General features: G+C 46.5%; 1 protein-coding gene across 1 annotated transcript in view; it reads left to right on the forward strand.

Annotated features, from left to right (window-relative positions):
- The window catches only part of F8 (coagulation factor VIII), a 589,495-nt gene that overhangs the window by 400,691 nt on the left and 161,718 nt on the right, over window positions 1–27,086 (forward strand). Inside the window, exons 16-17 of the mRNA XM_085630970.1 lie at window positions 4,242–4,460; window positions 21,420–21,648. Of these exons, the coding sequence (XP_085487096.1) occupies window positions 4,242–4,460; window positions 21,420–21,648 (448 nt within the window). The remainder of the gene's footprint in view (window positions 1–4,241; window positions 4,461–21,419; window positions 21,649–27,086) is intronic.

Here is a 27,086-nt window from a genome sequence, read left to right on the forward strand (position 1 = left end):
CATCAAAACCATGAACACCATCCACTTCGGATCACCGTCAGACCCCTGCCCCACCACATCTTCAACAAAGCAAGCTCCATCATCACACCCCAACTCCAAAAGATCTTCAACAGCTCATTCGAGACCGCCACCTTCCCGGAAAGCCAGAAACACGCGGAGATCAGCGCCCTACTCAAGAAACCCAAGGCAGACCCAAAGGACCTCAAGAACTTATGGCACATCTCCCAGCTCCCGTTCCCGCTGAAAGTCATCGAGAAGATCGTCAACAGACAACTGACCCGCTTCCTCGAAGAGAACAACACCTTGGACTCGTCCCAATCCGGATTCCACAGCACCGAAACCGCCCTCATTGCTGCCACCGACGACATCAGGACCCTGCTGGACAAGGGCCAAACCGCGGCCCTCATCCTCCTAGACCTCTCGACCGCCTTCGATACCGTCTGCCACCATACCCTATGCACATGCCTCTACAATGCAGGGATCCACAACAAAGCCCTGGACTGGATCACCTCCTTCCTCACCGGCAGAACCCACAGAGTCCACCGCCCCCCATTCCGATCCGAAGCCACCAAGATCACCTGTGGCGTACCCCAAGGATCATCCCTCAGCCCGACCCTCTTCAACGTCTACATGACACCGCTCGCCAACATCGTCTGATCGCACAACCTCAACATCATCTCATATGCCGATGACACCCAGCTGATCCTCTCCCTCACCAAAGACCCCGCCACCGACAAAACCAACTTCCACGAAGGAATGAAGGCCGTTGCCGAATGGATGAAGAGCAGTCTCAGAACAAGACAGAGGTCCTCATCCTCGGCTCCACCCCCTCCACCTGGTCCAACTCCTGGTGGCCGCCTCGCTGGGAGCTGCGCTGACAACCACCAACCACGCACGCAACCTGGGGTTCTTCCTGGACTGATCTCTGTCAATGACCCAGCAAGTCAACGCCGTCTCTCCTCCTGCTTCAACACCCTCCGCATGCTTCGCAAGATATACAGATGGATCCCCATCGGAACTAGAAGGACGGTCACCCAGGCCCTCGTCACCAGGAGACTGGACTACGGCAACGCCCTCTACGCGGGAACCACGGCGAAACTCCAGAAGAGACTTCAACGCATACAGAACGCCTCTGCACACCTCATCCTCGACATCCCCCGCCATAGCGACATCACCGCCCACCTGAGGGATCTGCACTGGAGCCCCGTCAAGAAGAGGATCACCTTCAAGCTCCTCACCCACGCTCACAAAGCACTCCCTGATGCCAGACCAGCATACCTCAACAAACGACTCCCTTCTACACTCCCAATCGCCAGTTGCGCTCCGCTGACCTCGCCCTTGCCACCGTCCCACTCATCCACCGAACAACCTCCGGCAGCAGATCCTTCTCTCACCTCGCCGCCAAGACATAGAACACCCTCCCCATCCACCTGCGACAGACCCAGGACCTGCTGACCTTCGGAGACTCCTCAAGACCTGGTTGTTCGAACAGTAGCAGCTCCCACACCCCTCCCCCCCCCCCCACAGCGCCCTGAGACCCTCACAGGTGAGTAGCGTGCTCTACAAATGATTGATTTATTGATTGATTGCCCACCAGGTCACCTCAAATTAAACCCAGCAATATATAAATCAGCCTTGTTCCTGCTCCATTAGAAACAATCCAACCCGAACTACAAAGCCAGATGCTCTCTGAACCGGAATACAAACAACCCAAGACTGGTTTCGGCCTAATTTCTCATCCTCAATTGGATGTAACTTGGTTCCTGTGCTGCAGTGAGCAGAGGACCCACATCTGGGCAGACTGTTTGCCACTCAGAACATTACATCGAACACACAAAAGGTGACGGGAGGAATGCTTGCAGTTTGTCTGACACAAGCATCCACTAGGAGTAGAATTCCAACCCATCATTCTTTTCTCCACTATTCCACCTCAGATTAGACCCAGCCTGTGCCAGTGCAACCAATTGAAATATTTTGGGGCTTATTTACAAGCCCCTTGCACCGCCAGCCCGTCACTTTTTCCCATATTAAAAGAGACGCACCAGCGGCGCAAGGGACATGTAAATAAGCCAAGTGCCTTATTTTTTAAATCTTACCCATACTTTACCATAGGGAGACTGAGTCATCAGGGTTTTTTAACTCAAAAACAAATTTAAAGTATATTTATATGTTTAATATTAATGTAAGTTCATTTGATATATTAATTCAAAATGTAGAACATCTTCTAAAAAAGACTAGATCGCTATTAAACTAATTTGGAAATAAATCTTTCCTTGATAAAAGTATATTAAATTACAAATATTTTTCTAAAGTTTAAATCTAAATATTAATTGCCACCTAAAAAAAAAAGCATTATGCATTAATCATTAAAAGTGATGTATAGAAATAATTAGAATTAATCTAGTTACATTTCAATACAAATATTGTTACATTAATATTTATATTAAAATTATTGTATTAAAATACTGTATAGTTAAATAATGCATACCTACAATTTCTATATTTTATCATTAAGTTATATGTATTTATTTTTAATTTTAAATAAATACATTTAATTTAGCGATATTTTCTTTCTTTTCTTGAGGGTTTTATTTTAATTCCCTACCTTCATTATTTTCTATGGGAAGGTGTTGCAGCACCAGTCATGGGACATGTGTGGTGCTGGACTTACTACTTTTTTGGTTTACTAGTAACTTACATTGGAATTTAGTGAATAAGCAAAAAGCAGTAAACTTACTCAAAAGTGTAAATTGCTCAAAAGTGTAAGTTACCTTTGTGAATCAGGCCCTTTTTATTGTGGGTGTAATAATTAGGATAATGAGTTATATACTCCTCAGGCAGCCACTGATTCAGTGGGCCACGGCTCTTCTATTGGTTGAAACTACTTGCGCGCCCAAAAGCAGCATTTCATTCAAGTTGGTTCCCCGGGGTGTAGAGGTGAAGAATACGTCCCCTGCTCTCATCTTCCATAGATCAAGGTAAGGTATACAAATCAGCAGATGGCTTACAAGAACTTTGCTTTGTTAATCGTAGGGACCCACGTCTACGGTGCCTTCTAATAGGAGCATCCCTCATGCGGAAGAGTCGGGGGGGGGGGGGGGTAGCTGCTACTGTTCGAAGAGCCAGGTCTTGAGGAGTTTCCCTCAGGAGGAAGAGTCGCGGAACTGGAGGACGTGACTATGAGCGCAAACCAACCTCCCGGCTTTGAACAAGGAGATTCATGAACAGTTCATTTATTTCCTCTATAAATATAACTTACACATAGTTTCTGCTCCTTCCATTCTTTGTGGCTCTTCCACCTCCCAGGAAGTGTTTTATTAAATATTAATGTAGTTTCCATAGAGATGAAATGCTACCGACCTGTAACACCAGTTCTCCACATTGAGTATCAGACGTCATTCAATTGATAAGTGGCCCACCCTCCTCCCTGGCAGCTCAATCTGAACTGGAACAGGGATTTTGAGCAATCCCTAGCCTTCAAGACTATCAGAACAGACTGAGAAGCCCCTGCCACACGCTAGGACCTGCAGTCCCTCCTTTATAAGGCATGGTCGTGGACCAGGGTCAGCGGGCTCGATAATTCTCGCCTCGGTGCCTACTCCAGTCAGGGACCACACTCGGCAACTCTGGGCATTAGCTTGCCTCATCTTCACAATGGCCCCCCCCAGACCGCCGGGGATGCTTGGTCGCACCTTAGAGATACCCATTAGGGACCATCTCTCAGGGTGAGCCAGGACGGGTTCCCCAGCGGTCGAAGCGCTGAGATACTCCTCCGGGAGTCGATTCTAGCTCTATATAAACCCACAATTAAATTAAATTAAATTAAATTAAATTAAATGATGGGCCTATGTGAACAGTTGACTTTGCTCTGTTTTCTTAAAATGAAGATAAAATGTGACTTGTTTTCTTTTGGGAGGTGTTGTTTTCTATCACTGGAGGGATGCAAGTCTCTGTGTGGGGGAAGTGCTGTGGGATCTGGCACTTCAGCAGATATTTTCTAATATTTTAAATGTAATAAAGCTCCTCTTGGTGGAAAGCAGGGTTGCCAGTGAGTGATCTTTTATTCTCCAGGGTCTTTCACACCAGGCTGTTTCTTTAAACCTTGAGTAAGTTCTTTTTCCTGCCTTTTCCTGACCCCTATGTTCACTTCCTGCCCAATGCCACATTGTCCTCTCTGGAATCTTAGCATTGCTTCCTTTTCTTGAACCCTACATTTACGCTCCGCTTACGCTACTCCACAGGTGCACTTCAAGAACTTGGCGTCCAGGCCCTACTCGTTCTACTCGAACCTCATGCCGTTCGATGGGAGTTTAGATGAAGATGAGGATGAAGTTCAGACCCCCTACCAGGTGATGCCTCAGGAGACTAGGAAGTACACTGGGAAGGTGTCTGAACAGATGGGACCAACCGAGAACGGCTTCGCCTGCAGGGCCTGGGCGTACTTCTCCCATGTCAACATGGTAAGGGAGTAATATGGTGATGCCGCTCTCACAGCCATCGGACATCTACATTGAACAGTCCCCTTTGCCTGTGCACAATTACAAGGCCATTGTCAAATGTTTTATTACAAATACTTTACTCCATCCCCCCATGCCTACTACATTTGAGGGACCACATGTGCTGACTTCACACCTGCTTCCTTCTGTGAGTGTGTAGCCTGGCCCCAACACCACTTCTTTTCTTGTGTCATCCTGAGTCTTCAGTGCAATGTCCAGTTTCCTTGTGTGACCTTGGGCTCCTTGCCATGTCATCATCTGTAGGATGATGGCGTCTTCATCTGTTAAACTCTTCACCTGCACGATCACTGTGCTCTCCTCTTGTAGCACCTTCATCTGTAGGTCCTAGACTCACCGTCCAGCGCCCCCTTCACACACGGCACAGGTCGGTCGATGGGTCCATAAAAATACAGGTGAAGGGGACGCAGTGACAAACATCTATGGGAGCAATAGCTGGCAAGATGGCTCAGTGAGTTGCTGCCTGATGATGACATTTGCAGTTCTCTAAAGATCACAACTTAGAGTCCTGGCAAGGCCTACTCAGAATTCCATCTTTCTGAGGTCAGTAAATTCAAAACCACTAAAGTGGGTAATAGCAGCCTCTGTGTTTTAAAGCCAAAAGAAACTACAGGAATGCGTTATGAATCAATATCTATATATAACAAAAAGGAATTATTATTGTCTTTATAGATGCAACACCTTATGCCTCCACCTTTTTGTTCATGGATGGATTCCCTGTGGCACCTTCATATTATTGGTCCCTCATGATGCAAGCTCTTTATGTATATGATGGTGAACCTCACCTTTGTGTGCCTCATTCTCTTGAATTGTGATGGGCCCTTGCCCTGTACCACGCCCACCTGTCTCTTGATGGCCTCCCACCCTGTGATACTCTCATTTAGATCATTAGCATGTTCACGGGAACCTTGACCATTGCCACATCCACCAGTGTGGCTATGAAGCCAGGACTCCATGCCACATCCACCAGTGTGGCTATGAAGCCAGGACTCCATGCCACATCCACCAGTGTGGCTATGAAGCCAGGACTCCATGCCACATCCACCAGTGTGGCTATGAAGCCAGGACTCCATGCCACATCCACCAGTGTGGCTATGAAGCCAGGACTCCCTGCCACATCCACCAGTGTGGCTATGAAGCCAGGGCCCCATGCCACATCCACCAGTGTGGCTATGAAGCCAGGGCTCCATGCCACATCCACCAGTGTGGCTATGAAGCCAGGACTCCATGCCACATCCACCAGTGATTGAAAGAATGTAATGATGGAAGTACATAATATGCCAATAATGTAACAAACTTGAAGTTTAAATGTTTTTATACTTGATTTTATAATTATTTTATTGTTATGAATTTTTGCGTTATATTGTAAGGTTTTTATTAATCAAACAATAAACTTTGATATATATATACATCCACCAGTGTGGCTATGAAGCCAGGACTCCATGCCACATCCACCAGTATGGCTATGAAGCCAGGACTCCATGCCACATCCACCAGTGTGGCTATGAAGCCAGGACTCCATGCCACATCCACCAGTATGGCTATGAAGCCAGGACTCCATGCCACATCCACCAGTGTGGCTATGAAGCCAGGACTCCATGCCACATCCACCAGTGTGGCTATGAAGTCAGGTCTCCATGCCACATCCACCAGTGTGGCTATGAAGCCAGGACTTCATGCCGCATCCCCCAGTGTGGCTATGAAGCCAGGACTCCATGCCACATCCACCAGTATGGCTATGAAGCCAGGACTCCATGCCACATCCACCAGTGTGGCTATGAAGCCAGGACTCCATGCCACATCCACCAGTATGGCTATGAAGCCAGGACTCCATGCCACATCCACCAGTGTGGCTATGAAGCCAGGACTCCATGCCACATCCACCAGTGTGGCTATGAAGTCAGGTCTCCATGCCACATCCACCAGTGTGGCTATGAAGCCAGGACTTCATGCCACATCCCCCAGTGTGGCTATGAAGCCAGGACTCCATGCCACATCCACCAGTATGGCTATGAAGCCAGGACTCCATTCCCCCATCACCTTTATGTTCATCGACCCCCCATCTTTGTTACCACCACGTTTGTGATCATGAACCCCACGCCGTGTCCCTTTCACCTGTATGATCATGGACCTCCGCACCCTGTACCCCTGTCCCCTCTGTGTTCATAGACTCTTGATCCTGTTCAGTCTTCACTTATGTGTTCTGCATCCTAGGTTATGCCATAAACAGAGAATATTTCTACCTCCATGCGGGGACCCTGGAGCAATCCATATCCAAAATAACATATTAATTTATAGGAGGTGAAAACCTGTCATTTCTTTAATGAAAGCATAAACTTCCCAGCCTAAGAAGGTTCTTTTTTTCTCCAAAAAGTTTCTAATTACAACATAAGGCATCTTTGTAGCATGGAATACAGATGTACTTCAACAAAGGATATCCCCTTCCCCTAGAGGGAAGACATACATTAAGGAAACATTACCCTGATAGATTAACTGTGCAGAGAACTGAAAAACACGCGGTCTTGTTTTAATGCGCTCGCAGCCTGCATATCCCAGCATGCCTTGTACTGGCAGTTGGTTCACAGGTTCAGTTCATTTTTATGGCTGATTCTGAGAGGATCTCAGCATGCTTCTGGGTCTAGGGATTTTCACCCTTTTTTTTAGATTTTCTCCTCCAAATTTCATCTTTTTTACTTCAATTAAGGTCTTAGGTTTTTCCATCTTTGAAGAAGCTTTTTCTTGGTAAGCCTTGACTATTCGCGAAGGGCTCCATCTGTGGGAGGAAGAAGGTAGCCTACACGCAATTTATGTGCGATCTGCCTAACACCTTTGTCTTAGGCCAAACATTGCTATCTTTGTTAAAAAATGAAAAAAGAGTCCTGAAGGACCAAGAGGGAATTCACCTTAGGTAAAACTATAGATCTTAGGTTGGTGGCAGAAAAGAAAAAACACCACAAGACAGCAGGGAAGGTTCCTCTTCTACTGTGACTATATTCACCCTGAGAAAGGAGTCTAGAAGAGGGAGGTCCAAGGAGGAGAAGCAGCTCCATCATCATGGCCACTCCCTCCGCTCTCACGGCTCCTGGTCGACATCTTATATTTGGATGTTGAAGTATATTCCTGATGAAGTTTGCCTTCAAAGGCCAGCCCTGCTGCCGGTACGCTGCTGCCACCAAAGAAAGATGAATATCCAATGACCAAGGAGAAGTCCACTCTCTCCATGCCAAAGCAACCGACCTTGAAGCATTCACCGTCCAACCACTCAATGTAGAGACACGTGGAGCTGCGACATTCATGACATACACCATCAAGCCCCCCTTGTTCATCTTCATCAAGGAGGTCGATGTCAAGACATTGAGCATGAAAGAGATCAACATCGGTGCATTGAATGTCGACTGTTGTTCCTCATTCCCAGTCCGATGGATGGCCTTGTTTACTCTGGCACTTTACCCGCTGCCTCCAAGGTTTTGCAGAACTGGCAGAAAAAATGTTTCCCTCTCTTTCTACTATTATAATTCTGGTTCTGAGGCTCCTCAAACAGTTCAGACTTCCAGGTTCAAACCCAGGGTACCTTCTTCAGGAGCTCAACCCTGATCATGGGATAGTCTCGACATAAGAAAGAAACATGCATCGAACCCTGAGAGATCGGTCTCTACAGATAGAGAGAGGAAATGAGTAGATACAGCAGGAAATTAAATTATCAAATTATTATTAATGATCAAATTTTCAACAGCACTACAAATTTTCAAGGATTCCAGTTCAACAGTACACGGCATCTGTGACATTGCCAATCTTTTCTTCTATAAATGAATATTTGTGATACTTCACAGGCTCCTTTAAGAAGACATTCCATGGGGGTGGGGTGGGCGGGGGGTTTACACCGAAATCACATTTGAATCTATTTCCATTTCAATGACATGTTTGTTATTTTTATCCCTATAGTTGCATACATATGTTGATATAAACTTTGTTTAACTTTATACTTCCCAAAATGCTGCAATGTCTCTTTTGAGAGCCACATTTGTCCTCAGGATGGCTTGACTTGCTTCTCTCTCATCCTCCCCTTTCGCTTCAGTTCATGTATCTGACACAAGTGACGCTCATCACTTAGGATCGCCATAGGCAATGGGCATAAATTCTCTAATATTTCATATTTTTCCTTCAGTAATTCCATAGTTGAAGTTAGGTTTCTGTGCCAAGGCTGCCACCCCATAATATAATCAGTGCTACTTTGCCCACATACACTCTTATTGTTGCTTGAAGTGTGCATCCCACAAGCAACGGATTAAATCTACATAATCCATCAGTCGCTGTCAATGCAATATTGCAAACTCAAGTATAGCTTTTGTTCCAATTAAGTGACGTTTCAAAGATAGTCCCTAAATATTTGTAGCAAATGGTATTTATCAAATTTTAATTTACAAGCCCCTAAGAAAAATGTGTCCTTTGCCTAAGAGTTTGCTGTATCTTGTGAACATTAGGTCTAGATTTCCATTTACAGTATGCAGTCAATGCCTGTGTTTGGTGTAGAAAACCTGCTGCCATGCGAGCTTGTAAAACTAAAGGGCCAATATATATATATATATATATATATATATATATATATATATATATATATCGATGGATGGCCCTTCTTTCCCCCAGGGGGGCAGAGTAAATTTCTCTGTCCCCCTGTTGGAGGGACTGCCCCCCACATTTATAAATAAATGTCCTGCCAAGGAGACGGCCATTTATAATGAATTGACAGGAACCGATTCCATGGCGAGGGGGGCATTTGTTTTTTTTTTTTTTCAAAAAGAAAATCCTATTTTGAGATTTTCTTTTTGAAAATATAAAAAAAACTGTTTGGTTCAGGGTTTTCCTGGCGGTGACAGACAGTGAAAAAATAGGTATATGTCTGCCCATTCTGGTTGGGCGGGTGGACAAACAGCCATTTCTCCGATGGCCCTCACTTCGTCAGGCCATCAGAAAAGTTGGCTATGGTGGCGACGGAGTAGTCACCGGCTGTGGACAAACTTAAGGTGTGCCCGCATCAAAATCGGGCAGGCGGGCCATTAATTTGGTGGTATGTACCCTCCGCCCCCGTAGAGACGGAGTATACTGACTGCCAAGATCCTGTAAACCAGCCCCTAATCAACCCCAAAAGGAGAACAGGAACTGAACAATCGCATTCCCTTGATGGATTCCAATGAATTTGATTAAATATCTTTGGTAGATCAGAGATCAACCATGTGAACAATATAGAAACCAGAACCTCGTCTTGTTCATGGTTGCTATGCATCATCAGTTTATTGTGTAGTCAGTTCTCATAAATAGCTGAAAGGTGGCCCATGTTACAGCACATACATATGGGATCAAAGAAACAGGCCATCCGGCATTCCCGAATGTATGTCACTCTACCCGCAGTAAAGTACAGTCAGAGGGGCAGATTTACAATAACTGGCGCATTCCTGCATATCAGCAGGGATGCGCCAGTTATTGTGCGTCACGGCTCTGCCACCATGGATGCGCCGCATTTGCAATGTGGCGCACCATGGGGCAAAAATCGACAGATGCGTGACGCATCTGCTGCCGTAAAGGCGGCGCATTGCTGGAGTTGCGTCTCAAACGCTACGCAGCTCCAGCAAGGGTCGGGGGTGCCCTATCTTTAAAATGCTGCGTCAATCCTTACGCCTGCTTCAAGCAGGCGCAGGGTTTTGACGCAGCATGGCCTTAAAAGTGGCTGAGTGAAATCTTGTAGATTTCACTCAGCCACTTTTAGGAGGCGTTCCTGCGCCAGAACGCCCCACCCTGTGCAGGAACGCCCACATGTGGCGCAGGGCTTTACAACGTGACACATCTCCCAGATGCGTCATGTTGTAAGTGCCCACGCACCATGGCGCAGGATTTGCGCTGCCGCTGCGTCACAAAAGTGATGCAACTGCAGCGTAAAAGAGGCGCAAGGGGCTTGTAAATCTGCCCCAGAATGTTCAAAAGTGGCAAAAAGTTTGCCTCCACGTGTGGAGTTCTGCAATGTGGCGGTTGTGTCTGGACCGGAAATAAACTGCTTGAGTTGAGTCCGCTCTGCCACAGCTTCCGACACAATTCAAGCATCATTTTTCAGAAGTACCAGAGGCAAAACTAATCTGTCCGCTGAGCCACGAATCATTCCTCCGTTTCTGATATGAAACTGGCTTCGTTGCTGCGCCCCCAGGCGTCTGAACTTCCCCTGTGTCACCACCAGGTGTAAAATGTGGATGTAGAATCCGTGGACACAAGGTAGGATTTAAATTGTATATAACATTAGGAAGTCCAGCTAGTCCGGGAGATCTGCTTTTATCTCCATTCACAATATGAATGTTATTGTTTTTATACCACGCTCAGTGTCTGTGAAGCGTGTGTGCGCTTTAAAATGAACGACAAGCAGCCCCCCCCCCCCCCATATGCATCCAAAAGATAATCCTGCCACCTTTGATCGGTGGCATCCATTGATGCAGCGTCCTCTTTTGTCACAGCCAGTGGACAGTCACTTCTAACAAGCGGTGCCACATTCAGTCCGAATGAAGGCGTCCGTTATTTTAAAACGTAAACCGTACTTTTCTTTTTCCTTGAGAATAATTTATAAATATGTAATTTGTTTTTATAACTGGTCATATTTAAAGGGGTCAGGAATTTTTCATACTTTTCTAGCAGTGTTTTCAATTTGTTTTATTTAATGCACAATTTGGGTCATGCCAATAATTTTCCCAATTTTCCAAGACCCCTTGTTTATTGGTAAATGTTTTCTAATATACACTAGTTGATTCGTACCCTCGTGGGTAAGGTGTATCTGTAGGAGAATTGTCTCCACCCTTCCCCAGTGAGTGCCAAATCCAAGAAGAGGCAGGGGCAGAAGACACACAGTGAGGAGCCCCTGAACATACAGGTGAAGGTGTGTGCTCGAGAGACATGTGAATGAAGAGCAGGGAGCCATGATTCAGTGATCAGCTGGGGGAGGTGGGCAAAGGGCGGGGCTACGTTTAAGGAAGTGTAAGATGATTGGCCCTCTCATCCGCTACTCTTGCTTCATCACTCTAGATCCCCTTCACCATCCTTTAGACAGTGTCTACCAACAAAGTAATGTTCGGAAGCAGCGCTGTGAAGCATGATTGGAGGCAGTGAAGCAGGTCTCAACTCAACAGACATGAGAGGCATTAGATTCTTTTTACATATGTGTATTAAAGTTCCAGGGCTGTTGGGGGTCTGAAGAGCCAGGTGTGGGAGTTCATTGGGGTGAACTGGTGTCTGAAATCAGGTTATTAATTTGGCAGGTGGGTACCCCAACAAACTTAATAAACGCAAGTTGGTTAGGTTAACCAGAACCCCTGCTCAACTCCTGATAGCTATGGCAAAGGCAACAAGCAACCCCTCCTGAAAAATATGAGTTTACTTCAAGCATTTTAAAGTCAAGAAAAACATGACAAAATTCCAAAACCAATTTAAAAGAATAGAGAGAATTTCAATACGCAAAAAAGCACCAGCACGATTAAAATAGCAGAGAGGGAATCAGAAATATGAATTTTAAAATTTTAAGGAAAAAAGTACTCCGAAAAACTATAAAGTGTCATTGAAAATATCTGTGGTTTACCAGGACCTAGGTGTGACTATAGGCCACCCGCAATGGACCGGAGGCGGGATAAAAGAAGCAGGTTTCCCTGGAAAAGGGACCTAGGGCCTGACTTATAGTTTGATAGACAGGTGCTCCATCACAAACATGACACATATCACAAGTAAAAGTGCATTATATCTGAATGTACTTGCAATAAAGTGGGCAGGATATCTGACAAATTTGCGACAAAGTACCTGTCCGCCAAACTCTACATCTAGGCCTTGGTCACTAGTTTGGAATGCGGCATGCTCCAGGCCTGCATCCGGCGAGCGTCCTTCAAGTTCAGGTACGCTGTCGAGCTCCCGCCGATGCTACTGATTTTGGTGCCAAAAGCACCAACTGGGGCCGAGCTGAATTGCGTGGCCAGTAAGGTCTCTCCACTGCAGGGGTTGATTTGCTGCCTCACTCTGTCCAAAGTTTTACTTAGTTTTAGTTCTCAAAACCATCCATTTGGACAAGGCTGGAACCTGGAGCCAAGCAGCGCTCCATTTGGCCAGACGCCATTACTGCGAGGTCCCGCTTTAGCTCATACCAGGACAGACATGGTGTTCATGCCTCCCTAGTGCATGCCGCCCCTGGGGAAGCCTCAGCACCTGGTCCCTACGTTTCTCCATCTGCTGGGAAAGGTGCTCCTGGTCTGGTCCTAAGGCCCGGCTTCTAAGCGCCAGGTCTCTCTCCATCCAGGGCCTCTGCAAGGACCAGTCCTGGCCATCAGGTGGGCCTTTCTGAAGCCAGCATTGTTTTGCTTTTTGTGACCATAAGCAGCAAACAGGAGACAAACCACTTTGACTCTTTGAGAGCAGTTCCAGTTCTTGGTTGCCAGCAGGAGTCATGTGTCTCTGAGTTCTTTTATTCCAACAGGGACTTTTTCTCTTAAGCTGTTTTCTTTCTACGTCCAGAAGTGTTCTGAGGAGGTGGTGGTGAGTTGCCAGTCTTCTCCTGTGCACATTTAAACCAAAAACAGATTTTCTTCCTGCTGCGATTGGAGCCAGAAACTCTCGGCTGGCCCTAGTAATGAATGGGGAGCAGACCCGGCGAGCCCCATTTGTCATCTACAAGTTAAAAGAGAAAGGATAATGACTGTACTTTGATCTTCCAACTGTTCCTTATCCTCTGGAAGCTGGGTCATTACCTCACAGCCACAAATGTGTTTTGAGACTCTGAAGTGAGCAGATAGTCAAAACTAGCGCTAAACCAGTTTTTATCTCAGGCACCGAAAAATACACTTTTTTTTTTTTTTTTTTTTAAAGAAACCTTTATTTACACAATAAAATACAGACAAGGGCCTACAACCTCCAAGGCCGGCCGCTACAGAGCCCGAGGGCCCGCAATGCAACGCCACACATTCAAATAAACCAGAGGCGATGCTCCCGGCAGTTCGTGAGCATATGCAACAGGCCGTGGCCATAGGTCAAGAGCAATCGGATAAAAGAGTTTAATTTTTTATGAAATACAAAACACACTCAAGGCAATGAGAGTCCAGAATAGCAGCGTGCGCTTCCCAGGACGGGGGACAACGTACAGTATCCGAAGCAGTTCTTGACAGGAAGTGGAAGTGGGGCGCAGTGGGAAGACAAAACATGGAACACACCTCACACAATCCCGCAGAGTGTGTGGCTAGGGGGACATAGCAATATCAACCTCTAACGGCAGAGGCGGGGTGCAAATATGTCCACGATATAAATTCCATGGACCCCATACCTTATTCCATTTTCCGGGCTTGCCTCTCGCCACATACACCGTCTTTTCCCTGAACATACACCAGTCCATATTCTCCTTCCATACTGCAGTCGTGGGCGGCCTCGGGGAGCCCCACAGCTGTGCAATATTACGCTTAGCCACCATGTACCCCAAAGTCACCCACTGCGTCTGTGCCACATTATAGTCATTCGGTTCCCAGACATTCAACAAACACCTCCTAGCCTCTGGCAACAGAGCAACGTGCGTGACCTCCTCCATTACGGCGTGGATGCCGTTCCAGAATCGCACAACCTCCGGACATTCCCATAGGATATGAAGAAAGGTACCCGACAAGCCACATCCACGCTTACACATTCCATCCCCCGAGTAACCCATACATAGCAAACCGGGCCCCGTAACATACACTCTATGGAGGATCTTCAGCTGTACAAATCGTAAGCGGGCCGGGATCGCCACCTCTTTCGGGGAGGCCACCGCCGATACCCAGTCCTCATCGTCCAGTTCCAAGCCGTCGCCCGTCCATGCCTCCCGCAGACGGGTCAGCAAGTCCGCGCGATCGTTAATAAGTTTTTTGTAAATAAGAGAAATAGTGCTGTCGGGCACATAGCCATCCAACACTCTATCCTCCAGCGGGGAATATTCGGGGATAGCAGCAGCGTCCGGAAAGACCGAACACAGCGCATGGTAGACCTGTGCATACCGGAAGTACTCTCTATCATTTAATTTGTATTCGGTTTTGAGCATTTCAAACGTTTTGAAAGACCCCTTCGCCCAAAGATCACCTACCTTACATATACCAATCATATCCCATTTCTCGAAGCCTTTCGTTTTCCACAAACAACCCAGACGCCCGGAGGCATACAACGGTGTCGCCCGAGTCAGGCGATCCCTCCATCCCATCGCAGCACTCGCCGCATGCCACACACGTACCGCAACCTGCGTGGGTCCTGTCAACCGTGCATCCGGGGTCACCGAATACAGCGCCCTATTATAATCCCCACCCGGGAGTAGTAATTTATCCATCTCGAAGGCCGGATTCAAAGCAGGACCGTATATCCCATGGTTCACCGCCGCCAGTTGAGACGCCCAATAGTATCGTTTAATATCGGGGAGGGCGACCCCCCCATCGTACCAAGGGAGCGTCAACTTGGCGAGAGCGATTCGCGGCCGCCCGTCCCAAAACAGTTGGCGCTGAAGACCCTCCACCTCACGGAAATAACGGGCTGGGACGACGGAAAAATACACTTTTATAATGTAATTTTTCCACTAACATTAGCAAAAATCGACTTTTAACAGTAAAACAGATTTTTGACACTATGTGGACAATAACTATCAAACATTTTGGTAGCATTTTCATAAGCAAAGATATAAAATAAGGATCTTAATCAAACTCAGGTCCGTTCATAGAACATTTATAGCTTAACATACCTAGTGAAATACACTTTTGTGTATTTATTCATTGTCAAGGCACATTACATTTTTATATATTGAGTACCAAGCCTTGTGGGCTTACAAGGAAAGCATTATGGGAGACTTATTTGTATATAAAAATTCATTTCCTTACATGGGAAAAGCACTTTTACTGGGGATAGGGACTTTTCCCTTCTATGTGGCACTGTAGCCCTTTTAATCCGCAGACCAGACAGAGCACAGAGCTGCTCCTGGTAGCTATATATATATAATGCTTTGTCAGATATGTGGTTGGAGGAAATGATAAATATACACTACAGTCCAGACACGACATTTAACGTCTACGCCATTGGCTCATTTTCTGTGGCATGAGCCACAGCCCTACAGGAAAGCTGTATGGACCAATTGGATGAAACGGATCTCAAAAGTAAGTCTAGGCAGAGGAGTGCATGCACGGGTAGCATTTTTACAGTGCACAGAGTCCTAACACCAGCAAAAATAGGGTCCAGAAAAAGACAGAAGATCCAGGGTGGCTTTGCAGAAACGCTGGATTTTCTACAACTACTAATCGTACTCGTCATTGAGGCAGAAGAGGTGGATTTGAAGGTGGTTATCATGCTGGTCGCCTAGCCAGAGAGTGTGGGCTTCAAGCGGAGGAGTGGCAGCAGTTCACCAATGAGGGTGTTCTAATAGAAGGTCTGAGTAGATTGGAGGATCTGACTTCCAGTGGTGCATACAGTGGTTAGATGACCACCGATCACAAGGACCATGGAGGGTGCTGCTGCCATAGACTCTTTGGGTGACTGAAGACTGGATGATGCCATGCACTGCTCTGGAGACCAAAGTAAAGAGTTTGTACTGTGCCCTTCGTTTGGCAGGAAACCAACAGACTTGATGTTGGTAGCGACAAGTGAGTGCGTGCTTATGGAGGTTATAGAGTGATTAGAAGGAGTACTTTGGGAGTACAACTTGGAGGCTGTTAGAACAGTGTTGTTTACTCGTGAACCGAGTGTTCATGAGAGGTTTGTCTCAAGGGCCTGTCTGATCTTTGAAATGTTCAATACCTGGAGCATGGCCTTAGAGGCGGTAGGAGGCTCGAGCTGTGTGCTGAAGACGAATAGTACTTGAGTTGACTGGTGTAGGAGGGTGGCATCTGAACATGCCAATATGAGGATGGGTAATATGGCAGCAACTGAGAATGCAGGTAAGTAGACGTTTTCAGTTTTTCTGAACTTTAACATAGAGCAGTGAAGGGCCAGTCAGTGCTGAAGCAGGGACAGGGAGAGTGACATTGGAGTGTGGTGGTAGAAGATGAAATGTCCAAGGTATAAATAGATTTGGATGTTACTCACATCTAGAAGGTCAGGAAAGCTGAAGGATGAAATGATGTCACTAATGGAGGAGGTTTTGTGGCGAAAGGAGAGGACATACGATAGAACCTTGGAGTATTCCTAACGGGAAGGAGTGCAAGGACGACCAGGAGATCCAGAAACTGCAGTTTCAGGGGTAGGATTGAAATCAAACAATGCAGAGCCGGTGATACCTTGAGTGGTGATGTTAGCCCTTATGCTAGGATGAACAATAGTGTTCAGTGACATTGGTTCCTCGAGGAGGATGACGATAGGTGACAGGTAGTGGACGTGTGCAGTTTTGATGAGATGAGGTACACGTGAGAGAGCAGTGTCTGCGGAGTGATGTGCTTGATAATCAGATCGTAGATGGTGTGGTAAGTTGGCCTGGTATATGCTGTCCACTAGTTCTAGTGGGCACCTTGTATCAGTCCAAACAACCCCTTATGGTGAATACGTTTAAGACAACCTTTATTGAAAGCTATCCTAGTGGTAGCTATGGAGAGCAGCCTTCAGGCTAAGTCTTGAAGGAATGTAAAGCAGCTTGTTTAACCAGTCTATAATCTCTTGAATGATCAAATGAAAGGATAACCACACCAGGTATATATTAAAAATATATGTATTTAAGATAGAACACACCCCTCTAGTCTCTTTATGAGACTGGAGTTCGAAGTACTTAGTTTACAAGTTAGCAATCAACAGTAACAGCACAATTACACGTTTGAGCCTTAGGGGCGTACCAAACCATATACCAATAAAGTGGTATAAGAACCACGACTGGGATAGACACAAGGCCTAGAGCCTGTAGAATCGCTGGGACCCCAAGGAACCACCCATGGTAGTGACACAGGGGACCCATGGGGGCTGTATGCAGTGTGTAAACACAACCTAGCTTCTATGGGCAATGACGCGGTTGGAAATTTAAAGATTAGGGACACTTAGAATCGAGTCAGGAACAAACCCTTTTGGACTTAAGAAGTTCTAGGGCTAGCACCCACGGGAGCACCGGAGTACTCGAGTTACCTCACCCAGGGAAGCCGGGTGCATAGGTGTCTTTTGGTGTCGGGTCGCGTCGTCGATTGCAATGGAAGCTGGCAAAGAACTGCTGCTGCCGTGAAGAGGAGAAGTGTCCGAAGAGATCCAAGCATGGATCTAGGATGGAAGGAACTTGAAAGCAGAGGGGACAGAGTCTGGGTCACTAGCCAGTGACCGAGGGCAGGATGGACCAATTCCCACAGATGTCGGGTGCTTCAGGTGAGTTGATGGGTGTCTTGACTCTTCAGCCACGAGGTCCCAGAGGCGTTGATGAAGTCCACGAGCCGGATTCGAGCTGTTCCACAAAGTCTGTTGAGTGCTGCGGCATCAGCGACCAGATTCAACCCAACAAGCCTTGGCAACGGCAAGTCACAGGAATTCAGAGAAAGGACTGCGGTGCAGACCAGCAAGGTCTGAGGGACTTACCCAGCGAGGGTAAGTTAGGGCACGTCTGGAGCAACCAGGAAAGCCCAAGTAGAAGAGGAGTTGCCTTCGTGGGGACCTACTAGCCAACGGGCTAGCAATCGGGAAGGAGCCTCGAGCGGTTCCACTTGAAACTGGCCCACGGGTCACTCGTGGAGTGGAGGCCAGTAATCTTCAGTGCAGGAGGTGCTCAAGGCTGGAGCTACTCGGAGCCCAAAGCACAACTTCGAGGAGGACCAGAAAGATAGTGTTGCTGCAAAAGTTCACGGTGTTCAGGGGTCACGGTTCCACGTCACCCACGATAGCCACGGGCCTCAGCTTTGCTGTGGACTCAGGATGACCTCGGAGAAGTCTATAAATCTACCTCTGGTGATGCAAAGACTTCGGTGTCTGGTGGGAGCTTCAGCGATGCAGACCGGTCAGTTGCTTCTTTGGTACCTGCCAAGCAGGGGAGTCACTCCTTGACCCCAAGGGAGATTTCTTCAGTCTTCTAGTCAGGATAGAACGTCGAAGGTCCAGGATGTACATTGCAGAGTTTCGTCCAGGGTAATCTAAAGTCGCAAGGACTGGGTTCCCATATTTATACTAAGTTTGGGGGTTGGACATACTCTAGGGACCCGCCTATGGGAGGGTTTGGAAAGAGGGGTGGTTACACCCATTTTCTTTGTCCAGTTTCGCACCAGAGCAGGGGCAGGTAGCCCCTGCAACCAGTTTGAACTGGGCTATGCACAGGGACACCAAGTGTGCCCCCAGTGCAGGACTTCAAAGCACCAGAGAGTGCTCCCGCCCAGCCCCAATACACATCTGCTTGTCTGGGGAGGTGGTTACACCTCCCTTCGACAGGAAACCTATTGTCCAGGCCTCCCCTGCCGGAGTTTCGGTCAGCAGCAGGAGGCCAGACCCGTGTCTGTGGCAGAGGCATCCATTTTGTGATGCCAGGGCTCAGGAAAGTCCTACCGGGTTAGACCAGTGTGAACATGTCTCTCCCTCTAGAAGGGTGAAATGCTACCCTCGCCGCCAGAACTGGTGGAGGGGTAGTATTCCAAGATGTTTGACACCAAACACGACATGTTTTGATGCAGCCATTCCAAAGTTAGCATTTACCGCGAGGTTATAATGCACTTAAGAGTATATGGTATGGCTGTATCTCAGAACAGCCATAAGGAAGTATTTCCAAAAGCTGCAGAGGGGCTCAGCTCATGCTTGGGCACCCTCTCACATAAAACCAAGCACTCTGCCTTCAGGATTGTCAAGGCCTGCCATAGGAGTGGCTTATAGGTTTATATGTGTCTGTATATATATATGTGGATATAGGTAGCCTAGACCACTGTAAGGGGTGCAAGCACACCCTTACCCAGGCTGCAGTAGCAGACCTGTGCTGCCATTTTGGAGGGCTTCCCAGGGGCGGCATAATACATGCTTCAGCCCCTGGTAGGCCTCTGAGGTACCGATGCCCTAGGTACATAGTATACCATATACTAGGGGCTTATAAGGCACTCCAGAATCCAATTAGATATGTACCTAATGTACATGCAAACCATTTTAGAGAGGACGCAGCTAGGCTGTGGGCCTGATTAGCAGGGCCACAGCCCGACTAAGGTAGAAAAACAGTGAAACACCAGCAAAAAAGTGGGGGTACCCATGTGAAGCAGATCCTACTCTCCTACACATGGCTGTCTATGTCTTGGTAATAGTGAGGGTGTTTGAGATCAAAGAGTAGTAGGCATTTTCAATAGGATGCTTTTAAACATCTCAGAAGAGAGAAGCTCAGTTGAGAGACCCAAGCTGGGTTGAAAGGGGAGGTTAGCTTTAGCGTCAGGGGCCCACAATCATGCAGGAGACGGACCTAGAGCGTGGGTCCCCTGATTGGGCAAAGTCAGGTGATACAAGGTAAAGATCCTATCATAGGAGGGTGGGACCTTTGTGGGGGGGCCTGTGATCAGACAAGGACTGAAAGTACAGGGTGAGGTGTCCATTTTCTGCTGGACACGGCATATAGGGGAAGACGTGGACATAGGAAAGATAGCCAGGAGGAGCAGCCCTTTCACAGACAAAGACCTAGGGCACCGGGAGAAGGTCTCATCATCATGCAAGAATAGGGGAGGGATAGGGTGTGAGAGGCCTGTTATCAGATTACACAGGGAAGGGGCACAAGGTGAGAGCCTCATGAAGAGCCAACTACAGAAATGAGGATCCTGCTACCGTCCTTGCCAAAACAAGCATCTAAGGCCCTGGATTGCCAAATTCTAAATCAGACTAGTAGAGTTCACAAGCAGTCATTGTGCAGTCCTAATAAAGGCCTCCAGAATTAGTTCAATTGGGCCAAAACATGACTACACCACAAGACTCAGGGATGCCTGATTAAAGAACCATGGAAATTCATGTTTTCTGACTAGACTTATACCTAAAAAACTGAAATTCAGGCTGAAACAACACACTTGTACTTTTGAGAAGGTAAAAGTAATATAATTGTATATTAATATCGAAAACCAATAAGTCTTGAGCACAAATAATAGCATTTCCGGGAATAGAAAAAATAACACAAAATTACCTGCTTACTAGGACAAAAAATATGTAATATACCATTCAACTATATGATAATGGGCATCTCAACGTAAGCCTCCTTCACCTGTGTGATAAGTGCCCTGCCCACTCACCATGTGCCTTCATCCCCTGTGTGATCATTGCCCCCTCACAATATGCCTTCTTCACCTGTGTGATAATTGCCCCCTCACCATGCGCTTCCTTTACATGTCTGATAATTGCCCCCTCACCAGGCGCTTCCTTCACATGTGTGATTATTGCTCCCTTACTGTGTGCTTCCTTCACCTGAGTGATAATTGCCCCCTCATCAGGCGCTTCCTTCACCTGTGTGATAATTACCCCCTCTCCATGCGCTTCCTTCACATGTGTGATAATTTCCCCCTCATCATGCGCTTCCTTCACATGTGTGATAATTTCCCCCTCATCATGCGCTTCCTTCACATGTGTGATAATTGCCCCCTCACCTTGTGCCTCTTTCACCTGTGTGATAATTGCCCCTCACCTCGTGCCTCTTTCACCTGTGTGATAATTTCCCCCTCACCTCGTGCCTCTTCACCTGTGTGATAATTGCCCCTCACCATGTGCCTCCTTCACCTGTGTGATAATTGCCCCTCACCTCGTGCCTCTTTCACCTGTGTGATAATTTCCCCCTCACCTCGTGCCTCTTTCACCTGTGTGATAATTGCCCCTCACCATGTGCCTCCCCTTCATTTGTGTAGTCCTGGATCCCTCACCTTCCGCCTCCTTCTCTCAAAAGACCAAGGACCCCTGAACCCCAGAACTTTGCATCTTTGTTAATCATCTTTTTCCTTCTAGGAGAAGGACCTGCATTCAGGGTTGATAGGCCCTCTGCTTGTCTGTCAACCCAACACACTAAGTCAAGTCTTCGGGCGACAGCTGTCTGTGCAGGAGTTCTCTCTGCTCTTCACCATCTTTGATGAGACTAAAAGCTGGTACCTGACAGAGAACATTGAGAGGAACTGCCAAGCACCCTGCATCATGCGAAGTGAAGACCCCGGCTTCATCAGCAGCAACCGCTTTCACGGTATGAAGTCTCACGGTGATGTGTTTCTGCCTTGAAATGTCAGAACGTACACTTTAACACAGGGCTGGCTCAAACCATCTCATACGTGTTGAGTCTCAGCCTCTAATCCTACAGCGCTCTGCGCCCTTGAACGCTAGAACCTCAGAGGTAACCAAACTAGCATAAACAAGATTTCTCTTGATTTTATGAGAATTAGGTAGGTACACTGTGCAGGTGCCCATGTTTCCATGCAGCATAGAGGAGACAACATCAGGCGAGTCACAGAAATGAACAGAACTCCACCAGTGAGCACCGATCCCAGCACCATCTTTTACTGCAGTGCATTGAGGGCATCGTATTAATCCAGCCAGGCCAATTCTTCACTCATTGGTTTGCTTGGCTCTGTAAAGAGTCTGAGTTAACGTACAAGCTCTGATAATGTTTATTTGATAATAATAACACAAAGGTGGCAAAGTTAGTCTAGGTCACTTTTTCGATAGGACTGAGATGTATGTATAATGAGCACTTCATGCTCTATCCCTCCCATATGATGACTCTGAAAGCCTCTCACACAATGTCTCCAAAAGCATTTCATGAGCACAGGAGAGAGCCCTGCTCGGTAAACCTGAAGTGGGGTATACATGTCAGAGCCCACTATGATGTTCTCATAAACTCCATGTGTTAGTCCAAAAGATGGTCCAAATAAAGTGACCGAATTATGTTGTGTCATTGTATGTGATCAATTGACATGAACACCACATGTGCAGCCTGGTGCAAAGGCGAAGTCCCGACACACTATGATGCTGAGCCATCTCTGTCATTTTGTCTGTGCCCCTGAAGGTTACCCTGTCTTTTTGATTTTGACAATAATTTGTGGGACCCCAGATTCTGAGGGACTCCTAAACTGCATATGTGTGCTCCAGAACATCACCATTGAAATGCTTTCTCAGTGGAGAGTCCTTTAATTAGTCTCCCTAGGGTCCATGTTTTTAAATACATGTAATGATTGTGAATATTCCATGCAACAGCGCTGTTGTACCCTTGGTAAGCATTGGAACGCATGTGTACGGCGAAAGCCTTGCTGACATTCAAGGTTCACCTGTTGTCCGGGTTAGCCATCAGTATTTCAGAACATTCAGTTTTGTGTAAGATTTGCCTTAGGATGGATGCTTCTTAGAGGACATTCTCAACCCCAATTCTTCCTCTATTGTTCTTTTTTTGGGGGGGCTCTATCTAGGCATATACACGGTTTCCCTGAAATTTGTACCTGGTCATCTGCAAGAAGAACTGATCGATATACCACATTGTGGAAAGACGATCCTCCCAATACACTCTGAGGTTGGAAATTGTGATACAGCCTGATTGATTAACCATTTGATTGGTGGGTAGGGTAGGGTAGGGTAGTGTCTGTCCATCAGTTGCCTACTTAAAGATGCGGCATGCTTTTTGAAGTTGGTCAATTCAGAGCAATTTTGCCTGATTCTCAAAAACTGTCCCACAAGTAGATTGTCATGCAGGGACTAGGATTGTAGCTGTCATAATGCAGTAAGGAATTCCTCGCCATTGGATTCCTATACAGAGTAGGAGATCCAGAAATGGTAGTTGTTCTGTGCTGTACTCACTAGTGAAAATTAAGAAAGTGTTGCAATCATTCAGCCACAGCACACAATCAGAGATCTCCTCAACTGACCCTGTGCAGATGACCAGCTCATCACCAGGATAACATTTTCAGAGATTCAATGGTTGTTAATGTTAATGTTACTGGGTACTTGTAGAGCGCACGGCTACTCCCAGGAGTGTCCCGGCGCTAGAAAAAAATGAGGGTTGTCTGTAGAATAGATGAAAACACATTTAAAAAGGTGCATATACATAATTACATCACTAGGAGCAAATGCACTGCCCATAGCTGTCTCGGACACCTGGAGACAGAGTTATTCCTGGAAATGATAAAAGTTCTCTTTCAAGGCAATTTGAGCGCACTTCATGATGACCGGGATGGGGTACAGGAGACTGGTGGACCTTCATTGCACATCTCAGCTATCCTCAATGTATCATCCTGTGGAATGCAGGTATAGAGAGATTCAACATCCTCCCTGTAGGCAGAAGGACTTAGAAGGCAGCGGACCTGTAGTGAGCCCTGCCTATTTCTGTCTATATATGTAGGCGAGTTGAGACTGATATTGCGGATATTGCCTACCCTGGTCAAGTCACAGATATTGTGGACGAAACATGTGTAACTGTCTCTTAGTTATTGTTTGACCCCATTATTACTGCAAGGGTGAAGTCGCATCCGCTGGATCTGCTTTTTTAATTGAGCCTACCAGGGACAGTGATTACAATTTGGATATCATCCTCTGTGAGGCATGTTTAATTCACTTTTGCTCACCTTTTTTCACTCTGCTAACCAATACATATGCCATACAGCTCACATTGGGATTCCTTTAGTTACCACCTAAGAGCTCCTTGAAATTAGTGATAGTTGTAGCACCCATCACTAACCCACCTGTTAGTGGTGTGCGGAAGAACACGATGATGTAGAATATCACCTTTGGGTGGGTGAGGATTTTCATCCTAAAAACAGAGATTTTCTTCCTTTCTTGGTTTTCTTTTCATTCTCTCTCAGATCCTTATTGAGGATTAAGGTGACACTCTGGAGTATTGCCACATACAGGCCCATTGTATATTTTGGGTCTTGTCTTAGGAACTTACACAGTTGGGGTCTTTAAGTGCCCACCCCACTCCTGAGTGTGAGCAACTATTTGTCTATGCTTCTGCAGTTGATTAACATAATTAATCATTGATGGAACTAATGGATGAATACAAGATGGTGATGGAAAAACTCTTGGATGAAAACCTTGCATACAGAAAATGGAAAAACATTGGCTGTAATGTCAGTTGCATTATTCAAGGCAAATATTGCAGATGCCAAATAGGAAATCCAAATATCTTGAGATCTGTTACAGTGGCATCAAAAACACTATTTCAAGCTTTAATGTCTTCCTTCAGTTTGCCCATTTGATTGAGGGTGATACTCAGAAGATAGCATTTGTTCAATTGCCAATACCTTACAGAACGCTCTTCACAATCCAAAAACGAGAGAGCTATTGACTTTCTCTTTTACGGTGATGCTGAATTTACGGTCTTTGGGACACTTTCTGCATGATGGGCCCTTTCATGTGGCCCCCTGATAAACACTAGCACTTGCAGCTGTTTACCAAGTGGGCAACGGCAATCAGGAAGTTGTGAGCCAAGACTTTAAAGAGGGATAAAGGGGCAAATTTGCCACAATGCACCTCACACTACAGTATGACACTCTAATTAGTATTGAAAAAACAATGTTTGGTCAATTTGATATCCCTTTATATATACCTTTATATATATCTAGATCCATAATGTACAGGAGGGCCATGCGGAACAAAACCCAAAGAATGCCTACCATGACTTACAGCCGCCATGCACATTTCTTTCCTGCCCACCAGCCCACAGTGGCATTAGTGTGGCCCTCATTCACACTTCAGACAGAGCATAAATAGGACAGGTAAACAAACTCATATTACTGAACATCACAATGCGCAATTGGCCACCAAAGGTTTTGCAGAACATAAGCCAAAGTTGTCTTAAGCCCTCTATGGTTTGGTTTTTCCTAGTCCTGACACATTTTCAGAACATACAGTTTTAATTATTTAATGGAAACACAAATGTCCTGTAGTCTAAAGCATAGCTTGCTTAGACAAAGTAAATGAGTCTTTAAAAGAAGATCTTCTAATTCCTTAAAATCCATCTGCTCTTGACCCATCTTAACTTTGACTGCAAAAGACTGAACTATGCTGACCACTCACTGAGCAGGTAATACAGGTTGTTCATGAGTAAGTGATGGTTCAGGGTTACAGCAAAATAAGGCATCCGCTAACACATTGTTTAATGGGACTGCAGCTATACCTGTCTCAGAGGCGAGTCTCTACAATAAACCTCTGCGAAGTATCGAATGACACAAAATTGTTGCTGTGGTAATCATCATTTTAAGTGCACAGGTCTTTTGAGCACAAGCATGACATGTAAATTGTTATTCAGTGTCACTCCTCCTTCACACCTGGGGCCATATTATAGTAGCTGCACCCAGGGCACAGCAGGCTTTTGCGCTCGCTTTGCGTGCCCCCGGGGCACTTTGGTATTACAGACGCTTGTGCGTCCCCTTAAGTAATACCGCTGGCACAATTAAAGCACCAGCACTACCTTCAGGGGGCGTTCCCTCATTTGCATTGGGAAGTTCCCAATGCAAATGAGGGAATTCCTTTGCCTCTGCGCCCGCATCATATTACAAACGCGGGCACGGAAGCAAAGAATCTCTCCGGGGCGCTCTCAAAGCGTGCCACCTTCTAGGTGTGCGCCCCCTGACAGCAGCCATCTGGAGGGGGGACCCCCCAGACATCCCCTTACAGGTGGGTGTGAGAAGTTGGCCTGATGTATGATGTCACTAGTTCTAGTGTACACCTTATATCAGTCCAAATACCCTTATGGTGATTGGTTGTAAAGTCAACATTATAGACCAGCTATCCTAGTGGTAGCATGGACAAGAGCAGTCTTAGGCTAAACTCTGAATGGCATGTGAAGCCAGCTGTGATACCATAAATAATCCCTTGAGTACCAAATGAAAGGACACCACAACAGATATATATATAAAATAAAGTGTATTTATTCTAGACAAACCCTCAGCACTCTTTATGAGATTAGAGGTAAGTACAACACAGTCTTATTTATGCATACATTAAGTCACACAGGTAAGTAATACAGTTAGGCCCTAGGGGCCACGCAAACCATATACTAAGTAAGTGGTATAAGGACCACTGTCACGGAAATAGGATAGGCCTAGGCCTAGGGAATCGCTGAGCCTACACTATACTACCAAAGGTTAGGAAGTGGGAGGCCCACGGGATTCAGGTGCAGAGTGGAAACACTCACGCGTAATGCGTAAAAGTCACTAGCAATAGTACAGTTTAGAAATAGATAGATTTAGGACACTTCCGGAGTAGCTAGGAAGTCGAGACTGGAAAACTAGACACTAGGATAGTCACTATCCTGATGAGCACCGGAGTACCCAAGTTACCTAGCCCACAGGCTGCGGGTGCATAGGGGTGAAGTTGCGTCGGGTTTCGTCGTCGACTCCTATGGATGCCTGAAGAAAGATGCTGACAGGCAGTCAGTGAAGAGTGTCCGGTGGATCCCAAGGCTGGGATCAGGAAGAAAGGATACCTGCAAGCAGAAGGGACAGAGTCAAGGTCACTAGCCAGTGACCACGTGGAACCAGGAAGGAACCAGGAGATGTTGTGAAGATTGCAGGTGAAGGTGAAGCTTGTCGCTGCAGCCACGAGGACCAGGGAACGTCGAGGACGACCAGGACCAGGAGGCGAGCTGTCCCACGAAGGCTCTTGCTGTCGGCGGCGTCGAAGTTGGACTAGGAC

Source organism: Triturus cristatus, chromosome 10, assembly GCF_964204655.1.
Source record: "Triturus cristatus chromosome 10, aTriCri1.1, whole genome shotgun sequence".
Lineage (NCBI taxonomy): Eukaryota > Metazoa > Chordata > Amphibia > Caudata > Salamandridae > Triturus > Triturus cristatus.